The sequence below is a fragment of the Gossypium raimondii genome, chromosome 2, assembly GCF_025698545.1.
Source record: "Gossypium raimondii isolate GPD5lz chromosome 2, ASM2569854v1, whole genome shotgun sequence".
Lineage (NCBI taxonomy): Eukaryota > Viridiplantae > Streptophyta > Magnoliopsida > Malvales > Malvaceae > Gossypium > Gossypium raimondii.
Window position 1 is genome coordinate 31966946 of NC_068566.1, and position 24667 is coordinate 31991612.

General features: G+C 33.5%; 2 protein-coding genes and 1 non-coding gene across 7 annotated transcripts; all 3 read right to left on the reverse strand.

Moving 5' to 3' along the window:
* Nucleotides 1-1087: 1087 nt before the first annotated feature.
* On the reverse strand, nucleotides 1088-6330 carry LOC105788115 (uncharacterized). 5 transcript variants are annotated; one of them, XM_012614850.2, is made up of 4 exons: nucleotides 5933-6297; nucleotides 3132-3386; nucleotides 2871-3034; nucleotides 1088-2150 (listed from the first exon to the last, which is right to left on the reverse strand). In XM_012614850.2, the coding sequence occupies exons 2-4, from the start codon at nucleotides 3165-3167 to the stop codon at nucleotides 1826-1828; spliced, it is 525 nt and encodes a 174-aa protein (XP_012470304.1). In that variant the 5' UTR covers nucleotides 3168-3386; nucleotides 5933-6297; the 3' UTR covers nucleotides 1088-1825. The 5 variants fall into 5 exon arrangements, 3 of the variants coding, with proteins under 3 accessions (XP_012470304.1, XP_012470303.1, XP_052483169.1); XM_012614849.2 differs by having other exon boundaries at nucleotides 3132-3456; XR_001131880.2 differs by having other exon boundaries at nucleotides 1088-3034; nucleotides 3132-5003; nucleotides 5933-6330.
* A 2083-nt stretch (nucleotides 6331-8413) lies between these two features.
* LOC105788113 (uncharacterized) lies at nucleotides 8414-16894 on the reverse strand. The gene is made up of 15 exons (XM_012614845.2): nucleotides 14075-16894; nucleotides 13861-13989; nucleotides 13555-13746; nucleotides 13409-13461; nucleotides 12992-13274; nucleotides 12747-12852; nucleotides 12457-12666; nucleotides 11765-11878; nucleotides 10835-10992; nucleotides 10506-10721; nucleotides 10042-10317; nucleotides 9804-9951; nucleotides 9578-9711; nucleotides 9351-9437; nucleotides 8414-9272 (listed from the first exon to the last, which is right to left on the reverse strand). The coding sequence occupies exons 1-15, from the start codon at nucleotides 16649-16651 to the stop codon at nucleotides 9186-9188; spliced, it is 4770 nt and encodes a 1589-aa protein (XP_012470299.1). The 5' UTR covers nucleotides 16652-16894; the 3' UTR covers nucleotides 8414-9185.
* A 7666-nt stretch (nucleotides 16895-24560) lies between these two features.
* LOC128039408 (small nucleolar RNA R71) lies at nucleotides 24561-24667 on the reverse strand. Its single transcript, XR_008193910.1, has one exon. It is a non-coding gene; the product is annotated as a small nucleolar RNA R71 (small nucleolar RNA).

Here is a 24667-nt window from a genome sequence, read left to right on the forward strand (position 1 = left end):
TTTAAAATATGTACATGCATACATATGTTTTATAATATTGGCATATATTTTATAATTTATATGTATACGCGTTTTTATTTTATAAAAAACTATCCACATATATTTATACATATATTATTTATTTTCATAACTTAAAATTATACAAACACATATATTTTCATATTTTCTTTTTACATAGTTTTATTTATTTTATTTATTGTAATCATTGTTACTTGATGTTTATTTATTTATTCACATACACTATTACTTTTCTAAAATGCTTTAGTTCTACTTATTTATTTACTTGCTATTTTTTTTATATGTAATCGCTTTGTCGTTTTCATTTTGCCTACTCATCATTTTGTTGTTACTCACATTATTTATGCTTACTTCGTCGTATTTGTTATTGTTTCGTCATGCATATTTTACACCATACATCAAAAGGAAAAATTTTCAAATTAAGGCAATATTTTGCGTTGGAAAATTCGAGAAAACGTGCCCTAACGTACTGGGTCTCGATTTCTCGTCTGATCAAATAGCCGAATATCCTTTCGAAATTTCAAAGTGAGGCAATATTTTACGTTTAGAAATTCGAGAGAACGTGCCCTAACGTGCTGGGTTTCGATTTCTCGTTCGACTAAATAGGCAAATATCCTCTTAAATCTCAATCCATATCATTCGAGTTTTTTAAGGATCATACTCTAAATCTCTTTAAAGTTTTCAATCTTCGACATTAAGTCATTAACTAATCAACTAGGTACCAATTTTGGGCGTTACGAGCGTGCTAATCCTTCCTCGTACGTAACCAACTCCCAAACATGTTTTTCTGAATACTGTAGACCAAAAGCATTGTTTTAATAAATCTAAACCATTTATTAAAATAATCATTTTACGAGGTGACCCGATTACACCTCATCAAAAAAGATTGTTGTCGACACTCCCATGTTCATTTTTTTATTATTAAAACCCAAGTCGACCCCGTTTTCACGAAAAAATGATGTCAACATTTACCAATATAGCCCTTATTTTCCTTAAATGTTTCACTAGGCCACCAAGACTGCAAGTAGATAGATTTCTACATATATTCCACAAATCAAGTCAGTTCAAGTGGATCAAATGAACCTCATTTAATCAATTAACCTCCATGAAATGCTCTTTGTGCATTAATCACAGACTTTGATATACAAGCCGTGACATACCTATGTACCCAAATGAAAAACAAAATTAAGTGAGACTAGACAATGTTAACAAAGCCAAATAGGCTCCAAATAAAACCTTCTAGTAATCTGTCAAAAAAGTAATTAACCAAACATTCTAACATTGATTAAAAAACAATATCCCCCCAAAAAAAAAGTAGTAAAGCTTCTAGCCTTCGCTCTTTTGTTGGCTCTTTCTCCTTTGTACCAAAATCGACCACAATGCTTTCTTCATTTTCTTGAGTTAGCTAAATTAACATTATTCCTGAATTAGTTATCCTTGGCACCCTTCTCACAGTGGTGACAATTGGAGTTTGGTTGATTGGAGGGTGTTGCTGAGTTCTTGTAGGAGCTCTCTTAAACTATACGAGTAACAATGGTTTTTTTAATTATTAAATAAGCTTGGTGGATAGTTGGAATTATTGAAATTAGGCAATTTAGTTTAAATGGACACAAGAAGTTTTTCCTTAAACCTTGTAGTATTACGTGCAGTTTCAGGTCCCTGGGTTGTAGGTTTTAGTGTATCAGTTGGAGGTGTTAAAGTTGCTGATTGAGGTGTAGCACCTGCAGCTTGAGATCCAATGACTTTTTTCTTTCTCTGAGATTTATGCGTAGTTTTTTTTCTTCTTGTTGTTACCTCAAACCTTCCCTTACATGTTCTGACATTGTGGCCCGATTGACCACCACATTTCATGCAGTTCATTTGCATGCCCTCCTCGACCATCTTTCACCAGTAGTTGAGCTTCATCTACTCCCTTTTTCCTTGCTTTGCGGGGTTTGCCTGGTGGCCTTCTAGGCACTAGAGGTTGTATTGGCTCTATACTTTGAACTTGACTCCACTGTTTTGCACCTCTGATTGGTTTGATCAAATGTGAGTAAATTGAAATGTATGTGGTCTTGGGGTAACAAGGGTCCGCATAACTTTCTAGCCTCTCTTGCAACATCATCATGATAGTTAATACATTAATGGAATTCCTTTCAAGGAAAAAAAGATTAGTTAGAAATTATGGTTTATCCACGTGTTTCAACATCATAAATTACTGGTTAGATCCTATTTTATTTATGAACAAGTATGGTCATCCAAGTTAACCACATGTTGTGGGATGGACCACATGCAACTTGGCACATCAGCCCACCAACATGCATTGGACAACACCTATTAACAAAAGTATGTTACACTTAAAAACAGTAGCAAAATCTTAGATATTTAAGAACATATGGCAAACCAACACTCAACTAAAACAAGACTTAGAAACAGTAGCAAAACATTAGATATTTGAGAACATAAGAAAATTTTGACATATGTTACAACAGTTTACAAACAGTAGCCAAAAAGTAGATATTTAAGAACATATGACAAACTAACACTTAACTAAAACAAGACTTAAAAACAATAGCAAAATATTAGATATTTAAGAACATGTGAAATTTTGGCATATGTTACACTTTAAAACATATTTAAAATGGTAGCAAATCATTATATAAGTAAGGACATATGGAAAACCAACATATAACCAAAACTACACTTAAAAACAGTAGTAAAACATTAGATATTTAAGAACATATGAAAAAAAGTAGCAAATCATTATATAAGTAAGAACATATGGCAAACCAACACTTAACCAAAACAACACTTATAAAATACTAGCCAAACAGTAGATATTTAAGAACTTAAAATGAGTTGGAACGATTCACCTATTGCACAGCTCAGTTTTGGTGTCCAACTTCTTCTGAATCTTTGGACACAATGGTTCAATGACTTTCTTAGCTTCTTTCTTTTGAGCAATCCTTTGTATAATTTTGGTCATAATGGTATCCACGCAAGTTAGGATGAGCTTATCCTTAGCACCTAGAATAAACTTGTAGACATAAACAATAAAATTGTTAGTGGTATGCAAATTAGTGAAGAAATAAATCTAAAAGACATAAAAAAAATGGTGTTAGGAGTCAACTTACCTTATTAAAATACTCTGATAGATTGTTTGACAACATGTTAGATTTGGATCTGGTGGAGAAATGAGCTTTTGACGACTAAGCTGGGTGTTTCTGAGCCAACCATTGATGTGTTGCATTTAACAAATTCTTCATTTCTACCATTACTTCAACAAGCTCTCTTCCATATGTTGATCTGGTAGCTTTCTATAAGGTACCTTTCAATGCCTTACCCTTGTGGCTATTCTTGAAGTTAGTGTATAAATGTCTAACACATGTCTTGTGATTTGCATTAGGGAATAGCCCAGCAATGGATTCCACAAGGACGTGTTTAGACATGTCATTTCCACTATCAGTTAGGAATAAACAAATAAAAAATAGTTAATAGTAAAGTAATACAAATATCTTTTGTCTGTCAGTCATAAATGTCTAATGGTTGATTTTCTGAATGTCCAAGTTATTTGCAAATAGTTCAAGGAACAAGAACCATGATGACTGGTTTTCACTCTCTACTGCTGCATATGCAATGGGGTGGGATAAATACAATCATTTGCATCAATCCCAACTGCAGACAATAGATGGCCTCCATAGTAATCCTTTAAGAAACAGCCATCAAGGCTGGTAATTGGCTTGCACCCATCTCTTAACCATTCCTTACAAGCAGCTAAACAGATGTACATTCGTTGGAACAACCTATTGTCTAGCTTACATATATGGTTGTGGTCCTAGGGTTTGTGTATCTAAGTTCCCCTAGGTACTCATATCATCCCATATTGTTTATTGTGGCTTCCTATAACCATCTCTAGTGTCGTAATCTTGGCCCTACCACATTTTCTATGGGGCACATGAATTAGGAAGTCTTTCTTCACATCTTGTTGTAGGTTACGAATGGAATATGTAGGATCAGTCTGAAACTTTTCCAGGTAATGTTGTACCAACCATTAGCTAGAAATATTCCTATTCTTGGTCTCTTTCAAGCAACTATGTCATTGTCTTCATCTGCCAAGTATTATCTTGGGGATCTTTTTTATTCATCTTTAAACCCCATAAAAACCATGGACAGGCTGACCTATACACTGCCTTTACCCTCTTCTTGCCATTCTTGTCAAACCTCACTTTTGTATCTGTTCAAGCTACCATATTGCCTAATAGCTTCCTTCAGAACCTCCCTATTAGCAAATACCATCCCAGTCTTCAAGTCAGGGTTTCCCATATCTATCCTAGTGTCGGATTTAGGGGAATTGTTTCCCTCCGAGTCAAAAGAGTGAACATTGTGTAATGACTCTAACAGCCCGCTTTTAGTGTCACTCTCAACCATTAATCCTTGATTTTCCCCTATCATCACCTCATAAATCCATTAGGTTCATTTCTACAACCTGAACAACATGAACTTCACAAACCTTCTCATTAACTTCACCGATAATATTGTTATTATCTTCAAAGTCAGAGACAAAAATCTATTTTAGTTTTATAAGCATGGTAGTTGGAATCTTTTGAATCAGATTTTGTACTCCTTGTTTCCCTACCCTCACTTGCTACCTTACCTTCCCTACCTTCATCACCTACTGTCTTTCATTGACTTTCAACACTAGCATATGTTTTATCTTCAACATATACATGGAGATAATGATTTCTAGGCATACAAGGTACCGTATTAACTGTATCACTATCAATTTTCAGTGGCCTAACGTTTCCTTCTTCTTACCAAGACAAATGAACCATATCCTCCTTCAGACTTATTCGAGACATCATGCCATGCATTTCAATCATGGAAATAGCCTCTACATGGCAATAGTCAAAGTAACCAACTGATCTTCCTTTGCATTTCATGGTTAGCGAGTTCAATAGGAGCCCATCATGATTCATGACAACTTGTAAAATAGTCCGATCTGGATTCTGTAAAAAGCATTAACTTCTAATCTATTTCTAAAAAAACCCTAATATTAAGCATAAAACTGCTTCTTGTACTCCAAAACAATAACATTTTCTTTTAATTTAAATGCATGAAACAGTAACAAATCTAAATTTCCTTATACTCCAAAACAGTATGAAAAGTATAGCGTTTGTTAACCATACTCTAATTAATTAGATACACTAGTCATACCATAGCATCACTGACCAGACACATGTTTACACCTTATTTTATTATTATCAACTTGCAGGAAGCATCAATATTCAGATACACCTTTGGCATATTTACAAACATATGGTCCAGTAAAATTGTTTGAATCCCAACTTATGAGCCACAACGACCATCAAACGTACAAGCAAACATGGAATTAACTTTTCCAGCTATCCCTTTTTGTGCTTCACCAGCAGACAACACATAGTCCACATTCCTAACAATTTTCTATTCAACAATACTGCTATACAAAGTTAACATTTCCCATCTTTCATCATGCATAAAAGCACAAAGAATCCAACATGCTAACCATAAAATGACATCAATAAGAAAGTCAACACTTTCAGGTCCTCTTATGTTCTATCTATAGATATCATTTTAAATTTCAATGCATCAAATACCAGTGCCACAATTATTTCATAGATACTTTCAACAATCAGCCCTAAAAAATTCAATCAAACAATGCAAACAGTTATGAAGGCTCAATAGAATAGAATAAATCAACAACACAAACCCAACAATCCAACATATTTTACAATCATAAACTGAAAACGTGTTACCCCAAACATAGTAGAATCTAAACAAAAAAATACACGAAGCATGGGTCAAGACTAGTTACAACCGACATTTGAACAAAACCCAAAATAAATTTAGGAAATTTTCATCAATAAATTAAATAAACATCGCAATAGACCACCATTACCGTATTTCACTGGCTATGCCCCTTCAAACGAAGCTGTCTCCTCGCCATAATGCTTTGTTGTATCCCTCACCACACCTTTGTTTACTATGCTCTCAAATCGTTTTCACCAAATTTCCTTTTCCTCTTCAAAATTTCCTCCCAAATCACTATTTTTGCAACTAATTTCTCTTCTCCCAAATTGAAATGTTTAGGGTTTTTTTTCCACCAATTCAATAAAATTCAAAAAATTATTTCGATCCATTAGGGGTTTAATTTTATAGGTTTTGTCGCTTTCTTCATTTAGCTTCACCGTTTAATCTTTAGGGGTTATTAAAGCATTGTCATTTTGGTTGTAACTGAGTGTATAATTCTTTAATTATGTGGAAAAAATTAATTACTTGTATTACATAGTTAACAATCCATTAGTGAGAAAACAAAGGAGTGATCAGTTGGAGTAATTATATTAACAACTGTGATTAAATTGAGAAAAATATTAAAGTGACTAAAATAGGATAAACTCAATTTTAGAGTGATCATAGAAATAGTTTACCCTAATTAAATTGATACAAAAGATGATATGGTATTAGAATTTCATCCCATATTTTGAAGATTACAAGCTTAATGTCATCTTTGAAATCAAAACTTGAAAATGTCATTCAAGAATCTTGTGATATTCTTTGAACTAAACATGTTTTATAAACTTAATAATTGGTATCTATAGCTATAGAGTTGTTTAGATGTATTTTGGTTGGTGTTATCCAAAACAAAACAAAATCAGATCAAATACTTATACAAGTATAAAGGTGTTTGTATTTTTTTTAAAATTTATAGTACATGAAAAAAACATTTTAACTCTTAAAACTCGTCAATATAGTTATCACAAATAATACCTAAACTACTTTTTATCTTTAGTTAGTCTCTCTCTTAGTTCAATAATTATTCAAACGATTAAGTTTATATATTTTTTTAAAATTACCAATTAAAAAATTCATGCGGCAAATTATTATTTTATTTATATGTACATCTTTTTATTTTTATATTTTCTTTCTTCCTTCCTTTTATATTGAGTTTCTTCTATGTGTGAGCATTTGAACTTCATGTTTTGATTAAGGTTGGTAGAGATGGTCAAATCGATTATGCCACTAATTTTTTATTTGGCGGATTCGTCTGGTTCAATTAAATACATTATAAAAAATTCATAAAAATTAAAAATATATATTTTAAAAATAAATAAAACCAATTCAATCAATTTTTTTACCTCAGTTCAATCGATCTGTATCAATTCATGGGCCAACCAATTCAACCCCTATCTTCAAATTAGTACCCAACTGATTCCCAAACCAATAGGTCCAACCGACTAAACCAATTTTCAAAAAACTAATTTTCATCAAAAAAAAATAACTTTTCCAATCCTGTCAAGTCAAACAAGCAACCTTCAAAAACAAAATCAATCACCACCATCTCTACCTCAAGAGGGCAAATTTCGGTCATTGTCAAACATTATAACAATTTATTATCATTTAGAATCTTTTAACAGATATAACATTTTGATGTAAAATGGGCAACAAAAGAATAATTAATATAATTTAAGTACTAATTTGTGAATCATACTTTTTTAAAATAAGCATAATGGTTGGGCAAAAAATAGATGAAGTATCACTTGTTACTAAAAAAATTTAAGTACCCAAATAAAATAAAATAGGAGTAAAATATTTTTTTTTTCTTGAATATGGTGGCTTTGTGAAAATCTAGTGTAAAGTAAGTGCGAGGTCGTATAGAAAACAGGAGGTTTTTTAGAGGTATCTTCCGATTCCAAAGCATACGAGCGGTTGGGGACAAATATCGAAATTCTAGGAGCCGAAGTAGAACCTGGAAAGTTCTAATACCTAGGGGCAATCATTGTTTATCAAATCTCATACAATACAAATTATGTTGGTATGATATTCTAAAATTAAGTTTTAATCCTAAAACAATTGATACAATTTCATATCATCATCTAATGATGAAATAATCAAAATTCTGAAATGAAAATATACACAAATAAACAACCAAACAAACATGCCCCAAGATCAACCAACCATTTTTATTTGATAGACAAATGGGTCATATGACTACACTTTCTACTAATTAAAGCTGGGAACTTTGTTGAACATGAGAGCAAAAGATAATAACTAAAACATGGTACAGAACACGACACGAAACTTGACATGAAAAAATATCTAACATAAACAAATATAATACGTATGTGTCAATTTATATAACAAGTTATTAACATATCAATATTTGCATTACGCATATAAAACTTTAAACATGATTATAACACATGGAAATACATGAGCACAACACAAGTCCAAGTGCAACTTCTGATGCACCATATATTTGTACCCATTACTGCAGATTTATATTTCAAATACTAACATAAATCTGCTTAGACATAAATGCAAAATGACTACAGCAAGAAATATATTCAGAATTTGAGAGGGAGGGGATGGTAGCTACTAATTGGGTAATTAAAACAAAAATTCATATAAATCACCATGTAATGTAATGTAACCTCATCAACATCAGGATGACAATAAAATTTGACTATATCATCAATAGTTGAATGAAAGACCCTAATAGCCCTGATGTTAATCTATACAAAACCATCTTTCAACTATTGGGGGAAACAATCTTTGGAAAGAACCCAAACCACCCATCTAAATCTACCACTTTTCTTTTTTGAATCTAATAACTTCCCACTCACCCCCCACAATTCACGTATCCTCCTAAAAACTGGGCATTCCTCTTTGCACTATTATATGCTATTTGCTCCTTCAATGCCATTCATCGTCACCCAATCGTATTAACTGAACCGAACCCAAAGCCACCTTATTGGGAAAGAAAATGAATTTGGAGGCATAAGGGCATAAGTACCTAAAAAAACCAAAACTAGCTTCATGCTCTTCCGTTTGTCCAATTTCCTCAATTTTCAAGAATATCTACTTGTTACATCATTTCTTCCCTCAAAAACACCACTTTCTCCTACAAAAACACATTTTATCCTGAAACTCTTCCTTTTATATCACATCTCAAGATTTTCTTAACAAACCAAAACTTCTCAAACTTTCTTTGATATCAATTTTGCATGTTTATACGGTATAAACAGCATTGGTGTAAGCTGCAATGTGACTATGAACATCTTACCACCAAAAGCAATCAGATGCCAAACCCTCGTTAAGAAGTTCAAGGCTATCTGGTGTATCAAATGTCGTAACAAGATTCAACCATTTTTTTAATTTACAGCTTCAAAGAATAGAACCTGAGGTTGCAAGTGCCCCCGCTCACACATTGTAATGACATCAGCCCAGCTACCAATTACCTGGACATCAAATATCAGATTGTAACACCACAAACAACAGGATACACTGGATGACATCATAAAATAGCACAATATTACCTTGACAATTTTGTCATCGTACATAATCCATCTTTCACGATCATGACTATAGGCAAAACAGTGATAGTGTTGCCCGTAATAGCAAACCTGACAATTTCAGAAGATATATGAAAAACGCAACAAAATTAAACCTTACAAACAATGTTCAAAGTTCACATCTTTCTGCATATTAAATTTGTACTAAAAGTAAAACTCAAATAGATTGGGGGAAGAATACACAAACATACCACTGAGACTAGATTATGCTTGTTTTTCGGATCAAGACCACGATAAAGGACACTAATATCTATTTCAGTGTTTAAGGCAGCAAGTGTTGCTGCTATGTCATCAGCACTTTCACAGGTATTCTGCCATCCAAGAACTGCAAGAAAAAAAATGACAATGGTTTTATAAGTATAAATCACTGAGTATGAGTGGCTAAGTATAAATCCACTTAAGACCTCTAAAAACAACCTGTCGCGAAAACACGTGGTGAATTTGAGAGAATGTGGTGGATATAGTTGAGCTTCCCACAGCCACCAGCCTCTGCATCACATGCTAACTGATGGTTCATCTCCACAAGATTTAAAACCTCATCAAAGGAACTTTCTGCACACATAACCTGAAAGAAACCAAAACTTGTTACGAAGAACCAAGAAAAATAAACTTGTTCAGGAATTTGTGAACTAAATTATTTTCTAAAGGATGATACCTTCATTGTTCGCAGTGCACTGGCATTTATATTATGAAAGAAAGTGGTGTATTTCAAATGTCTGGACTCCAGACCACAACTGTAGCAGTTCATTCGCTCAAAGATATCCATCCCGAAAAGGGAATGCACTATACAAGCATTGTTTGCACAATCCCAGGAGCCAGTGCAGTGGCTGTCCCCCGAGTCAGCATCACAATCGCTCGAACCAGAAGTAAAAGAGCGATGAAGGCAATCAAATATTACAGCCAATACTTCAGAAGCATCATTCATCTGAGCCTGTAATTGCTACTATTCATGTCAAAACTTTCCAACATAGGATCCATCTAAAATCATAACTATTGGTAAGAGATATATAACAATTAAGTAGCTTCACTTTTTGTCCAACTCATTTCCCTTTTTCTGTGTGAGTTTCAAGAATATCCTCAATCAGAAAGCCAAGTTGTAAGATAAAAAACTGAACCTACCTCTTGGAAAAAGTTACTATCTGGATACAAGTTGCTAAGAGCTATTCTAAGTGATGTAGGGGCAACAGGTTCTTTCCGTGCATCAGTAGATGCAATGTTCAGGGCAATGAAAATTTCATATAGTGAGCAGACAACACATGGATCTCCCACATGAACATGATCTGATGTCGATCTCCGCAAGAATTCATCACGAAACCGTCTCAAGTGCCATAAAGACTGATGTTATACAAAAGGCAGAAAGCAATTTAGCAAGAGAAGATTATATATAAAGCGAAGTTCAGAACAGTATGGCAAAAAAGACCATTTCACTCGTACGGGAAAAAACAAACCTGTATTATAACATTCAGAAAACAATTATATTCACCAACTTCATTCTGGAGGCCAGTACCAAACACATCAGTTTCATTCAAACCTTCATTGGAGACATCATTTGGTGAGACAATATGGTTGTTTACTTGCAAAGGTACTCTTTGTGCTTGGTAAGTGTCTAAAAAATAAGATAAATACAAGGTTATAAAGCTGCTGAACTAGCCAAGATATTCAATGAAACTGAAAACTAGGAACTTGACACCAAGTAACAGTTTGCCAGTTTCCCAGCCAAGCTGCAATAAATAAAGAAGAATGTTATAGAACTGAATAGAAACTACAGAAATTAATATGCAACAAAATTGCAACTTTAGGCAAAACTAATACAAGTCCAATTCATATAAATGGAACTTATTTCAACATGTACTGAAGCATCAATGTGAAAATATATGTGCCACTACACGATCGACTACCAAAAACACATTTATATATTACTCACAAGCGTTGAGCCAAAACAATCTAGTTAAATACTGATGCATAACTAAACAGAACTCATCGTAAAAAGTTATAGTGCATTAGACAATCAGATAGAGGACTCCAATACTTAACCCTTCTAACAAATACCCAGCAAAAAGAACTCTCACCCAAGTGAGTCACAACATAAACTGCAGAAAAGCAATACATAATGATGCAAAATGTTCCTTAAATAGATAAAACCAAAACCTCTTTTTGCCGCTAAAAAATTCATAGGTGAAATCATTTTAAGCTTGTTCATAAGATGCTATTGAGAAGATGGTTTCCCAAGAAAAATCATCAAATATACACTACAATAGTTCTTTTATGTTCAAGAAGTAAAACTGACTTGTTTCAAGACACCCAATGCCAAACATAATGCTAGAAAGTGTAGCATAACCATAAGAAGCATGTATAAGTAAACCCAGTAAGAACATTACCAAGGCTTTGGCGAACTGCCTTCTTAAGGTCAGCTTGGAACCTTTCTTCATCATCTTCCTGAGCTTGCAGTTGTCCTAAAGTCTTTGTATTGCCTTCTCCAGAGACGGAAACAACTGGTTTCACAAAGTACCAATGTCAATTTAGTTCCTATAATATGACAAAATCTGAAAAACAACCTACCATAACAAGGACATAATGCTATTGAAAGACCTGATAATGATATCCAATAAAATTTTCATGAGCATTAATTAAGACAAGAATCAAAGTGTCATGTTATTGAAAGATATAATTCCACTGCACACATAAACACATTAAATAACATGAGCAGATCAACATCGAGACAAATATCATGAAAATCCAGTTCTGCTTCCATTTTGAAGACACCCATGTGGCAGTAAAATAGGAGGAAGTCAATTAATCTCTCCTTTTCCTGTCACTATAAATGATGTGAGAAAAGAAGCACAACTGACCACCGCGACAGTTTAAATCTAAATAATCTTTCAATTATCATAGAACCATTTGTCTAATACATCCCAAGTCCTAACAAGTAAAATATAACATCATTCTTCTAGCGCAACAAGCACAAAGTAAATTTAATTTTCTAGTACTTGGAACTGCGTAAACATCAGCATAGAGTTGAGCAATGTAAAATATAACATTCTAGCACAACAAAACACAAAGTAAATTTTACCGCTATCCGTGGGGACACCATCAACATATCTAACTTGCTCTTCTACATGGACATGAGAACTTCCAACTTGAATACTTTCCTTTTCAGAAGACACTACTGGAGACTTTCCATCAAGAAATTTGTTGGAACTCTTATGTCGTCTACCCTTTCTTCCTGTCCGTCTTTCACTAGGCAAAAGACCATCCTCTGAGACTGAACCATTAGATAGTCCTGCATAATATGAAAAGATGAGATCTCCCAGGTTTGATGGTGATAATTAGCCTATTCACAAACTTTACTACATTGCCAACCTTGTTTAAATTTATTATGAGTTACTGGCACAACTGAACCATTGGCATTGCTCACCGGTATGCTATTCCAATTGTTTACAACCCCGTTCCTTCGTGCCAAATGTTCCTGAAAAGAAAGTTTATATGGTTTTCTAAATATCTCATATTCTCATTATGGTTCCTCTAAAAAGAAAAGCATAAAGCACATCTCAACATAATAGCACTGACCAACTTCCATCTCATCATGTTAAAGGAAGAGTGTTTACCTTAATATCTAGATCACCTACTTCCAAGTAAGCATCATGCAAACCATCTCGTGCATTCTTTGCATATGCTTGATTGGTTTTTTTATTTTGCTCAGCAAGATGCTTCTGTTTAGCCACATTCTCAATCCGTCTTTGATACTCCAAAGTCTCTTCAAGCTTTCTTTCCTCTGCTTCAAGCTCAATTTTTCGTCTCAGTTCCTCTTCTTGTTGTTTCAAGTCATCACTATTCACAGAAACAACTTCAGAACCTAGATGATCACCATCAGAAGCAACTGCCAAAGAACTGCAAGAAAACACACATGAAAATGCAAATTAGTAGTAGACTACGCCAAATAGTATTAATAACAGTTATGTGAAGGCAGAAAACTTCAAAATCATAAACAAGAATCTCTAAATTCAAACAGGAGGAAAACATACACTTGCTCAGCAGTCTCATCAGTAAGTATATGCAGCTCGTTTCCACCAGAAACCTGAAACAGTAAGAAAACATTAGACCTGCACAATAGAATATTACCTTAGGTCCAGATGAACTATTAGAAAGAAAAAAAGGAAAAACAAGTAACCTTTGAGTCCTTGGATTTTCGGAACTCCTTGTTCTTTTTCTTATCCTTGCTTTTATCCTGTGAATGTCTGGAATTATCATTTCCCCCTCGAATACCCTTCTTAGAGTCACGCGCAAGCTCTGCTAAAAAAGCTTCTCTTGCAGCATCAGACTTCTCAGTGGCATCTTTCTCGGCCAGATCCTCCAAGTGTACCTAATATAAAAATAATTAATAAAACATATAAAGTAAAAGCAATATCAGGATATATACATTTTGTCTAGAAGAGACAGAACATCAAATGAAAACTTTAACCGGTTTATTACATACCCTCAAGTATGATTTCACTAAAGGCAACAACACTGATTGATAATCATGCGCTGACACAGGCTCAAGTTTGACTTCCAACTGCTGCATCCCAGTAACATTTCGCATAATTCGTGCATCAATTTTGCTAAGCTGCACAAAAAATGGAACAGTTAAGAATGGCAATTTAAGAATCAATTCTTTATATTGAAAGTTGACCATAAAGTAAAAGACCGACCTCAACTGATAATTGTTCCTTCTGCCTCTGAATGGCAACCTCTATGCAGGTGTCCACTTGATGCAGATAATCCTTAGCTCCCCAGTCATCATCTTCACCAGATTCCAAGTCACATAACTGAGAAGTCAAACCAGCATAAGTATCCCCGTAGCCAAATTGATTGACATTCAGTGCTTCTGCTTCTTTTAAAATATTTGATATAGCATCCAACTCAAATCTGCCGCTGAGGAACATAACATCACTTTCATTCTCAACAAGTTCTTCTCTTCGCTTCCTAAGGACAGATTCATAGCTTCTATGAACAAATTCAGTGGAAGTCTCTCTCTTCTTACCTTCTTCAAGACAGAGATCCTCCACAGCCTGCAGTGCTTCCTCATAGCTTATATGATCACATTTCCTCTCACAGAGGCTCTGTAGGTGATAAAATTCTTTCTCCAGCATCTGAAGTATTTCAAGTCCTTGCTGCGTTTTCTCTTCTTTCACGCGCATCCATGATGCCAATTGATCCCCACTTGAGGGGCCTGCAAATATCCAGGACAGCAGAGCATCAGCATCCTGTAAAACCCCATTTCCATTGCTACCATTAGCATTGCCTTGAGTAGCATCTTCTATTGCTGCATCAGGCAATAAATGTTCATCCAGGAGTAGACAGGAAGCATCTGCACTAAGAATAATCTTCTCTTTAACCTCAAGAACCTCAGCAGCACCATTCACATCATCCATAGTAGCAGTCTTCTCAGAATATCTAGCCAGACCACAAGAATGAGATATATCCTGCAATAATTTGAGGATTTTTCTAAGTTGTGTAGCTCCTAAAAAACGAATGCACATGGGACTCTGATCTACACCGTAATTCAGAAGCTGAGAACCAGAAACCATACTCTGCAACTCATCCATTGTGAACTGTGTCACCTTGTTAAGATGGCCAGCAGCAAGGTAGTTATGTCTAATAAGCAGTTCAAAAGTAGCACGGATTCTTTCAAGCAGCCTGGCACGCTCAGCATCATCCACTGTCGGCCAACTATTCATAAGGGGATATGCTACAGAACCCTGGTTTCCATCACATTCTTTGCATTCAATGTTATGAACTTTGTCACAATCATCGCCCTTAAAACTACCACAATTGTAGGGATCCCTAAAATTTTCCTTACCACTCACATCTTTAAGGCAATTATCACTATCTTCATTATGGTTCCGTGAGTAAAAATCATGAGAAAACTCCGGCTCACCAAATTTAGGCTGGTTGCCAATCATTTTAACTGCAGCAGAAATATCCAGGGGATCCCAAGAACAGTTAAGGAGCATCTCTATCCACTCTTTATCAACACTTTGTGGCAGAACGGTCTGCATTTTAGGGATGAGGTTCCCCATATGTTCCTGAACAACATGCTGCATGTGAGACTCTGAATCCGCAAACTTCTCACTACATCTACAACAAACCCAAAACTTAAAAGTCTTATTAACCTCCGCAAATGCTAAAGCCTCTGATAAGACCTCACTCGCTAACCCATCTTTCAACAAACCAAAATATGCTTTGAGATCACTAACCCTAATCTTAAGCAAATCTTTCTTCGAATCAACACTCATTGAATTCCAAAACGATCGAACCCAATCTCTCCTTTCAGCTGTAGAACTATTCTTCCTCCTCCTATCTGCTCCTCCCCTTTGTCCACCTCCGGAAGTAAAATCCAGTCCGTTCCTCTCTCCCTCGCCCTGCAACACTGGAGAAGAAGAGGCTGCGTCAGATTTCTGCTGCTGCAACAATCTAGCAGCAGCAACTCTAACCTCAATCTCTTTCCTTCTTTCTTCTGGCGTCTTTGTAGCTTTCTTAATCTCGTTAGGTCTTCTCGCTTGTACTAACCTAACCTCCATAGGATCCTCGGGTAGTCTCCTAAGCGGAATGACCCTATACTTCTCTTCTCCACTCCCTAAATTCTTCATCCAATTAGAAATTGAAGCGATATTCGATTTCTGTATCAATGACTTCAGCTCACTCTGCACGTGCAAAATTCTTGCCTCCGCGGTTGATATTTTCTGTTGACTCTCTTCTTGCAAGCTTTCTTTGGCGGGATCTACCGGATTCTCAATGGCCAATGCGCGTTCACATTCTTGAATCACCACTTCATACTCTTTCGCATCGTTGGCTAATTCGTACAGTAAATTAGCATAAAAATGAGCAAATTCGATCGAGTTCGGAGACAATTCCACAGCTTTTTTGGCCGAATCGATAGCGTTCTTCAAATGCCGCTGCTTGGCGTTAGAGTCATCGATGATGGATGCCACTTTCACGCAGACCGTGCCTTGAACGCGGTGGATTAGCGCCGCATGAACCGAGTTCTCATGACGAGTACACGAATCTTTCATCAACCGAAGCGCTTTGGTATGATTGCCACGTCGGAGTGCCGTTAGGGCTCGTTCACACTCCCCCTTAACCGCCGCATAGGACGACGGCGAGGAAGAGGGAGAACCATAATCGGATTCAAGTGGAAGCGCCAATACATCGATCTTCGCATTATTGGGAGTCAGCTCGGGCGCCTGTTTTGATCTTGGAGCAACGTTTTTCTTCCTGTGCCCCATCTACTCTAATCTCAATAACATTAACATGCATAAATCTCTGTTTTTCAGCAAATTAATTGGAGATTTGAAGAGGATGATGGGAAGAAGATCGGCCGAAATCCAATCGTCGATCAGACTCTGATGACAGACTAAAGGCAAAAATAGAATCGCTTCGTCTGCTGCTTCTTGTTGCTTTGGTGCGTGTGAAATAAATAATAGAGGCTGAGGCTTTTTTTCTCTCTTTTTTTTTTTGTTTTTTTGAGAAATTTAATTTGGATCTAAAAGTTAGATGTACTTATATAGCTGGGGGTATTTAGGACGTGTATTTGTGTTTGATTGTTGCTTTTCCTTATTATTATTATTATTATTATTTATAACTATGTTTCGAATCGAGGCTATTCGTAGAATAGGTGAATATCAATTATTATTTATATTTTCAAAAAATAAATAATTGGTCATCAAATATGTTTCATTTGTATTAGCAGAGATAAAATTTTGATCTCATGATTAAAGGATGATGTTGACAACCACCACATTACATCTCATTGTTAGGGTTCAATTATTTTAATTTCACAAAATCAATGTTTAAAGAAAATACATTCAAATCAACAAAGTTTTGGATTCAATAATAAGGTACATTGCATTCTTAATGAAAGACAACAAATTTAAACTTTAAAAACCATGTTGGAAACTACAAACTCGAACCTTGATCATAATAAATTCTTTTAGAGTACATCAATACCGATGGGTATCAAGTTTGTAAGTTTGACTTAAGGACCTCGACATCTATGAGTGTCGAGTTTGGCTTTTCTCTATCGAAGCCAATGTAATGATTTGACTTTTTTTTCTTATGTATTTATTTTTTCTTTCTTTCTTTCTTATTATATATACAATCAACCCTCGTTATAACAGCCTTGTTTGTTTACCAAAATTTTATCTATTATAGAGAGGTGGTTGTTATACACCTATAACAGCATGCTGTTACAGAGAGAAGTGTTGTAAGTCTACCATAAGTTTCATATTATGAATTCCCATCCAATGAAAAATTGAGAATTATGTTAAAAAAAGAAACAAAGTGAGAATCAAATCAACAAAATTAAAAGATGTATAACAGATGCATGCATTATTGCTTTTATGCATCTTTTAGTTTACATTCTTTCACATAACTAATTATGAAGTTCATATATCTAACATGTTCAATTAGTCAACATAAGTTATCAAATTAAATTGATTAATTTATCATGAGTTGTTAATTCAAGTAATCAATTTATAATAGAATATTCAATTATGGAACTTAATAGTTTATTGAATTGATATCTTTAACTTCACTCATTTAATATTGTTAAGGCAAGGTGTGTTGTATTGAGTTAAGTGGCACTCGGCAGTGCCCACTACAGTCTACTATTGAGATAGTGGAGTTAGTTGTCATATTTAAGTTGGCAATATAATGAAGCTAAATCTTTGGACGAGTTATTGTGATGATATTTTGAAGATACTATGGTACATCTATGGGAACCAATCCGTGGTTAGTGAAGATTAGATTGGATTCGAATGAATTTAAGACAACCCTTGTTTTGTAGACAATTGGTCGGGATTGTGATGCTGATTTTGAAAGGTCATTATGCTTTTATTGGTTATATTGTACTAGCTTTTTTAAAGGAGTTATTGTGTATTCATTTAGTTTCTAAGTTAAAAAGTTGAGATTGATATATGTTAGAGAGGTTTGTCTAGGTTATATAAGAGAGCATATTGAGAGCACTTGATTTTGTTCATTGAGGAACTGTTTTGTGTAAGAGTGCAAACTGAATTGTAAACTTTTAGTGTTTATTGCCTAAATCCTCAATGAGAGAATTTAAAGGTGAGTGTTCTAGCCTTTAGGTGCAAAGGTGAGATCTCTATACTTGGAAGTGATAAAGTGTGATTCACTTGTTGTAGTGTGGACTAAATATAGTGGACTACATATAGTGGAATTACTCATTGAGCTAGACTCCGCAGATGTAATACCCCGAAAATTACTACAGTAAGAAAGTAAAATAATATCCTTGATATAGTAAAATAAGGAAATAAAGTGATAAAAAGGGTAATATTGAGTTATATCAACATTGGGAAGTATATTATGACATATTAATTCAAGAAAGGATTAAATTGCAAAAGTGAGAAAAGTTTTGTTGCCCAAGAGTAAATACGTAAAATTTGAGGGGTTAAAGTCTAAATATGAAAAAGTTGAAGGACCAATAGTGTAAATATTTTAAGGATGGAATAATCTAGAAACTAAGGAAAATGGATGAATTAAGACCAAATTGAAAAGGTGAAGAATTTTGAGGGACTAAATTATAATTTTACCAAATTAAGTGATGACTCAAGGATGAAATTTCAAAAGATTATAAAGGGCAAAATGGTCAAATAGAGAGAGAGAATTCTAGAAGGTAATGATGATGTTTGTGATATTTGTAATTAATTAATTAGATAAATCTTATTTAATTAATATTTTATTAAGATTTTAGTATTATTTTATTATTAAATGATTAATATAAAAGGGAGGAAAGATGATGAAAAAAATTATCATCTTTCCATGCAACCAACGTTAGAAGAGAAGTGAAGAAAGAAAGTTTTGCTTTCTTTACAATTTGGTCCTTTCACCTAAAATTCACTATTTTCACCTAGAAATCAAAAGAATTTCCATAGCTTCCAAGAGAGAAAAAAAAAATAAGGAGACAATGGGGAGATAGAATGTCAAGTTAGATTCAAGAAATAGAAGCTAGAGGAGAGAGAAAATCAAGTTAAAGATTGAAATCAATAGCACAAGGTAAGAACATCAAGATTTCAATATATTTTTAAGTTTTTTATTGTTGAAAAAGCATGGAAATGATGTTATAGTAGAGTTTTCTTAAATAAAGTCTTACGTTCTTGATATATTAGTGAAGGAAAATAAGTGAAAATGATGGGAAATATTATAGAGAAAGGGAATTAGGGAGTTATAAACTTAGTAATCAGCATCTTGCACTAAAACAGTTTTGGAAAACAGCAGTAGGTTAACTTTGAAAAATCACCATAAATTGTGGAATCGAATTAGAGGATGAAAAAAATATGGAATTAAATCTTATTAAGTCTAGTTTCTCATAGAAGAAACGGTGTAAGTAATGGAATTAGATATAATAAATTTTGTGAGACAAGGTCAGAATGAATTCGGGTTCCCCTGTTCTGAATTTGGAAAATCATAAAAAATTGAATAAAAATAATTAGAGGCTTAAATTTATATGTTTAAAATCCTCAGTGATTCTATTTTCAATAGAAACAAACGGAAACATTATCTAAATTCTGTACAAATGGATAATTAATTTTTAGTGAAGAGGGGTCAGAACTGTCAAATAGTGAAATAGGGGAAACTTTAAAGAATAAACTGTACTTATTGGATGAACCAAAAATTCTGAAAATCTTATGGCAAGAATATATGTGAGTCTAGTTTCATAAGAATTTAGCAGATCTTAATTTGGAGTTCCGTAGCTCAAGATATAAATAATTTAGTGACTATGACTCAAGTGGACAACTTTGAATTAATATATAAATAAATGGTGGAATTATATATAATGTTACATATAAGCATATTATACATTAAGGATGTGGAATGGAGAGGAGGAGGAAAATAAATGATTATTCAACTAGCATGAGTTCTCATTAAAATGACCAATTTGCATGTTTTAGGTTCAATGACTAAATTGAATAAAAGTAATATTTTAAGGTAAATTGGTAAAATGTCAAAAAGTGACCAAATTGCATGAAATGAATTATTTTATTATTTAAATTAATAAATTGAATGAAATATTAATTTATATCAAGATTGGGTGGAAATTGAGGAAAATAGAAAATTACCAAAATGTCCCTAAATTTTGGTATTTCTACAATTTAGCTCAGTAAGTTCGTGTAACTTGAATTATATTCTTAGATGATTGAAATATATATATATATATTGGATTTAGAAATTGATTTGAATTGTGAACATTAGAAATTGTGAAGTGAATGAAATGGAAATGAAGCTTTGAATTACATGAGTAAATATCGGGTCTCGTAGGCCCTATTTGTTATGAATATAATATTTCGAGGATATGTTGTAAAGAATTATAAAAGCACATTAATAATCTAAAAGTTTTAATTCGGATGAAATTTTGTAACTCGGTTTAATACGTATGCAAATGTATGTCTTCTAGTAATGCCTCGTACCCTATTCCGGCGTCGAATACGGGTAAGGGGTGTTATAATGTGACATCGCCAGATTCAGTCATAACGTTTAGACCGGGTTTGGGGTGAACTGCATAAACAAACCTTGGTCTTCTTTGTGTTTATGTTTGCACAGTTTTTTGTAGTGCCAAGCCGTAGTGACCACTATAGTCAAACACTTCCATTAATTGTTGTGTTATTTAGTAAACATCAATTGTAGGTAGCAATAAAGTTTATTTCATTTAATAAAATATTATTAATAGACTTTTTTCATGTGAAATTTAATCATTTTATTGAAATAATATTTTAATTAAGATCATTTTTCTTTAACAAATTGTAAGTAATAGGCTTGCTTATATGAAATAACTATAATTTTACTTAAAATATTAGATAATGTAGGGGATAAACCCGATTAAACAATGAACAAAGTGAAGAAAATAAGAATCGAAAAGATAGAACACGCAAATTTTACGTGGAAAAACTCCTCTAGAGAGGATAAAAAACCACGAGCAAAGTAGATTTCACTATAATAAAATAGAGTGTAAAAGATGGAGAGAATTAAAAGAAAAACCCGAAGCCCCACAAGAAAAAAAACCTTCGAAACAAAGAACAAAATTCTCTCAATCTAAATACTTTTTGTTGTGTAAAACCAAAAGTAACTAAGGCCTATTTATAGGCAGAAATTCATAGAATATATGACTACAAAAACTCTAGTTAATCAAAGTTTAAGTGGAAAACTAGAAATAGAGTTTAATTGGGAGAAGAAAAGCCAAAATAAACTTTAGTCAAAATAAGAGACATTCTCCCACAAATCACCACCTTAACTCGTATTTGGACCAACTCCCTTGTCGAGCCCTATTACAGGCTTCACTGATTCTTCGTCGAATACTTACCAATTCCAAGCAATCCTCGAACTTTGAAACTGGAAGGCTCTTTGTCAACATGTTGGTCGGATTGTGTTTTGTGCCAACTTTAGGAATTTGAACATTCTCTTGAACGATCACCTCTCAAACAAAATGATAACGAATGTCTATGTGCTTCGTTCTCTAGTGATGCATTTGATCTTTGGTGAGATGTATGGCACTTTGGCTATCACAATATACGATAGTTGCCTCTTTAACCAAATTGCTTCTTTTACTACTTTTATAATTGCCATATATTCTGCTTCAGTAGTCAACAAAGCCATTGTAACTTGAATTGTTGCTTTCCAACTAATGGCACAATTCCCAAAAGCAAAAAAGTAACTTGTGAGAGACCTTCATCGATCTAGGTCTCTTGCATAATCAGAATCAACATATCCGATTAAACCCTTTTGAGTTCTTCCAAACTCTAAGCACATGTTAGACATAACTCGTAAATATTTGAAAATTCACTTAACTGCATGCCAATGTAACTTACTGGAAACACAAAATTATATAGACTTTTTTAGCACATTTTTAGCTCTAATTCATGTAGTTTCGTAGTAATTTTTGTCGAAATTCATACTTTAATTATAAAATAATTAATTTGCACTTAAATTATTAACATATTGAATTTTAATTATTTTTATAATAAAATTTCACAAATTTGGTTTATTTTTGACAGTTTTGCACAAAAGGTGAAAATTGGCTCGGCAGTCACCTCGAAAGGCTTAAACTGTTAGGGGTAATTTTATGTATCAAGTGAATCAAAAGCAAGACTAATTAATTTTCCAGTAATGGACGGTCCAAAAATATTTATTAAACATACTTAATATTTAATTTTTATCCAACATTAACTGGGTTAAAAATTAATATAAAGTTTGAAGGAGAAATGAGGTCTAGTTGTGCTAAGTAAAGAAGATTGATCCACCAAGTAAAATTGGCAGCCCAAAATCGTCCATATAGTTGACCCAATCAGTTGATTTTAGCTTATTTTTACACTTGCAAAACAACCCTCGAACTTCTCCTAAATTCCATTCAACCGCTCCACTTTTCATGCATTTTACTTTTTGGCTCAAGCTAAAAACAACAAGTTTGAATCACTCAAACTTGCTCAATGCATGGCCGACCAAGGGAGAGGGAGTGGTTGATATTTTTTTGATATTTTTAGTAGCCATTCCCACCTATAAATACCCCTCTTCCTTTCCTCATTTCACACACCACAACTTTCCACACATCTCTCTGTCTCACTCACTTTCTTTCTTCCTTTCCCTTCTTTGTTTTCCCATTTTTCTTGTTTCATTATTCTTTTGTGTTGTTATTATTTATTTAATTAAAATGACTTAAATTTAATTCGCGTTAGATTGATATCATTCTGTCCACTTAAATTATGATAATTGTGTTTGTGTTGTTATTAAGCCTTGGTAATTTGTTCAATTAAATAAAATCATGCCTATGTTATACTTGCATTATAATTGTAAGGTAACAAATGAATTAATTATTAATCATATTGAAATTTTAATTAATTGACACAGATTTAATTGATGCATGTTTAATCTTCTAAGGTAGTTGAAGGTTAAATTAGCGATGGTATTAAGCGGTACATTAGCCTTGCATAACTTGTAAAATTATTGTGATTAAATTGTTTCAATATAGGACTATGTTGTTACTTCAATTAATCTTATACTTGCTTATGAAAATTGATTAATTTTTGAATTAGCATTGAAAAATGTTCAAGAGATTTGTTAATTTAGTAAGTGCGTATGAGCAATAGTTAGCAAATTACCTAGTTGTCGTGAAAATATCCGTAACAACATGAACATGAATTTAGTAATTCTAAGTTAATGAATGTAATTGATCTAACACAATTATTTCATCTTGATTAAAACCATCTTTTGAAATCGTGCATTGAAATTTTTATTTTATTTTATTTTACTTAGTTAAATTTTAGTTTTTAATCGCTTCCTTAAAATCAAAAAATTTTTAATTAAAATCAAAATATTTTTAATCACCAAAGTGTTTGATTTACATTTCATAAATATTTTTCTTTCACAGTCCTTGTGGGTACAATAACTCAACATTTACTTGTCACTTTATTACTTGATATGATTGTGTACACTTTCACATTTTCGTTGTTTCAAGTTTTTGGCGGCGTTGTCAGGGACTATTTTAAAAAGACACTATTTGTGAAATTGTTAATTTTGCATTTTGGTTTATTTTTCTATTCAATTCTAATCTAATCATTTTTTTTGTGATTATTTTAGGTGTTTATGAGCATTGATCGAATTATCGACTTACTCCTTATAGATCCTAAAATTGAAAGGACATTTCGACAAAGAAGAAGACAAGTAGTTCAAAGAAGGATCGATGAGATGAACTTTAAAAATCAGAATCAAGGAAAAAGAACAAATCATACTCAAAATCCTATCCTTATTGTTGATGATAGAGATGGAGACTTAAGACAATATGTCATGCCATTGTTTCACAAGCTTAATCTAGGTATTAGGAGACCCAAAATCGAGACACAATAATTCGAGCTGAAGCTAGTCATGTTCCATATGCTTCAAACAATGGGTTAATTTAGTGGAATGCCTATTGAAGATCCTCACCTTCATCTAAGATTGTTCATGAAGGTGATTGATTCCTTCAAGTTAGCCGAAGTAACCAAAGATACATTACGATTAAAGTTGTTCCCATATTCACTAAGGGACAGAGTTCGAGCCTGGTTGAATTTATTGCCACTAGATTCCATTATCACATGACAAGAGTTAGAAGAAAGATTTCTTATAAAGTATTTCCTACCTAGCAAGAATGTTAAGTTGTGGAATGAGATCACTACCTACCAACATATGGATGACGAGTTCTTGTATGAGGCATGAGAAAGGTTTAAAGAATTGTTACGAAAGTGCCCTCATCATGGAAT

What these genes read in the sequence shown, in the direction of transcription:
- LOC105788115 (XM_012614850.2), bottom strand. Translation starts at nt 3,167, where the DNA reads ATGTTGTCAAACAATCTATCAGAGTATTTTAATAAG. An exon ending in TATCAGAGTATTTTAATAAG is followed by an intron (nt 3,035 to 3,131) that starts GTAAGTTGACTC and finishes TATGTCTACAAG; the next exon opens with TTTATTCTAGGTGCTAAGGA. An exon ending in AAAACTGAGCTGTGCAATAG is followed by an intron (nt 2,151 to 2,870) that starts GTGAATCGTTCC and finishes TTTCCTTGAAAG; the next exon opens with GAATTCCATTAATGTATTAA.
- LOC105788113 (XM_012614845.2), bottom strand. Translation starts at nt 16,651, where the DNA reads ATGGGGCACAGGAAGAAAAACGTTGCTCCAAGATCAAAACAGGCGCCC. An exon ending in GATGAGACTGCTGAGCAAGT is followed by an intron (nt 13,275 to 13,408) that starts GTATGTTTTCCT and finishes GTTTTCTTGCAG; the next exon opens with TTCTTTGGCAGTTGCTTCTG. An exon ending in GTGCACTGCGAACAATGAAG is followed by an intron (nt 9,952 to 10,041) that starts GTATCATCCTTT and finishes GGTTTCTTTCAG; the next exon opens with GTTATGTGTGCAGAAAGTTC.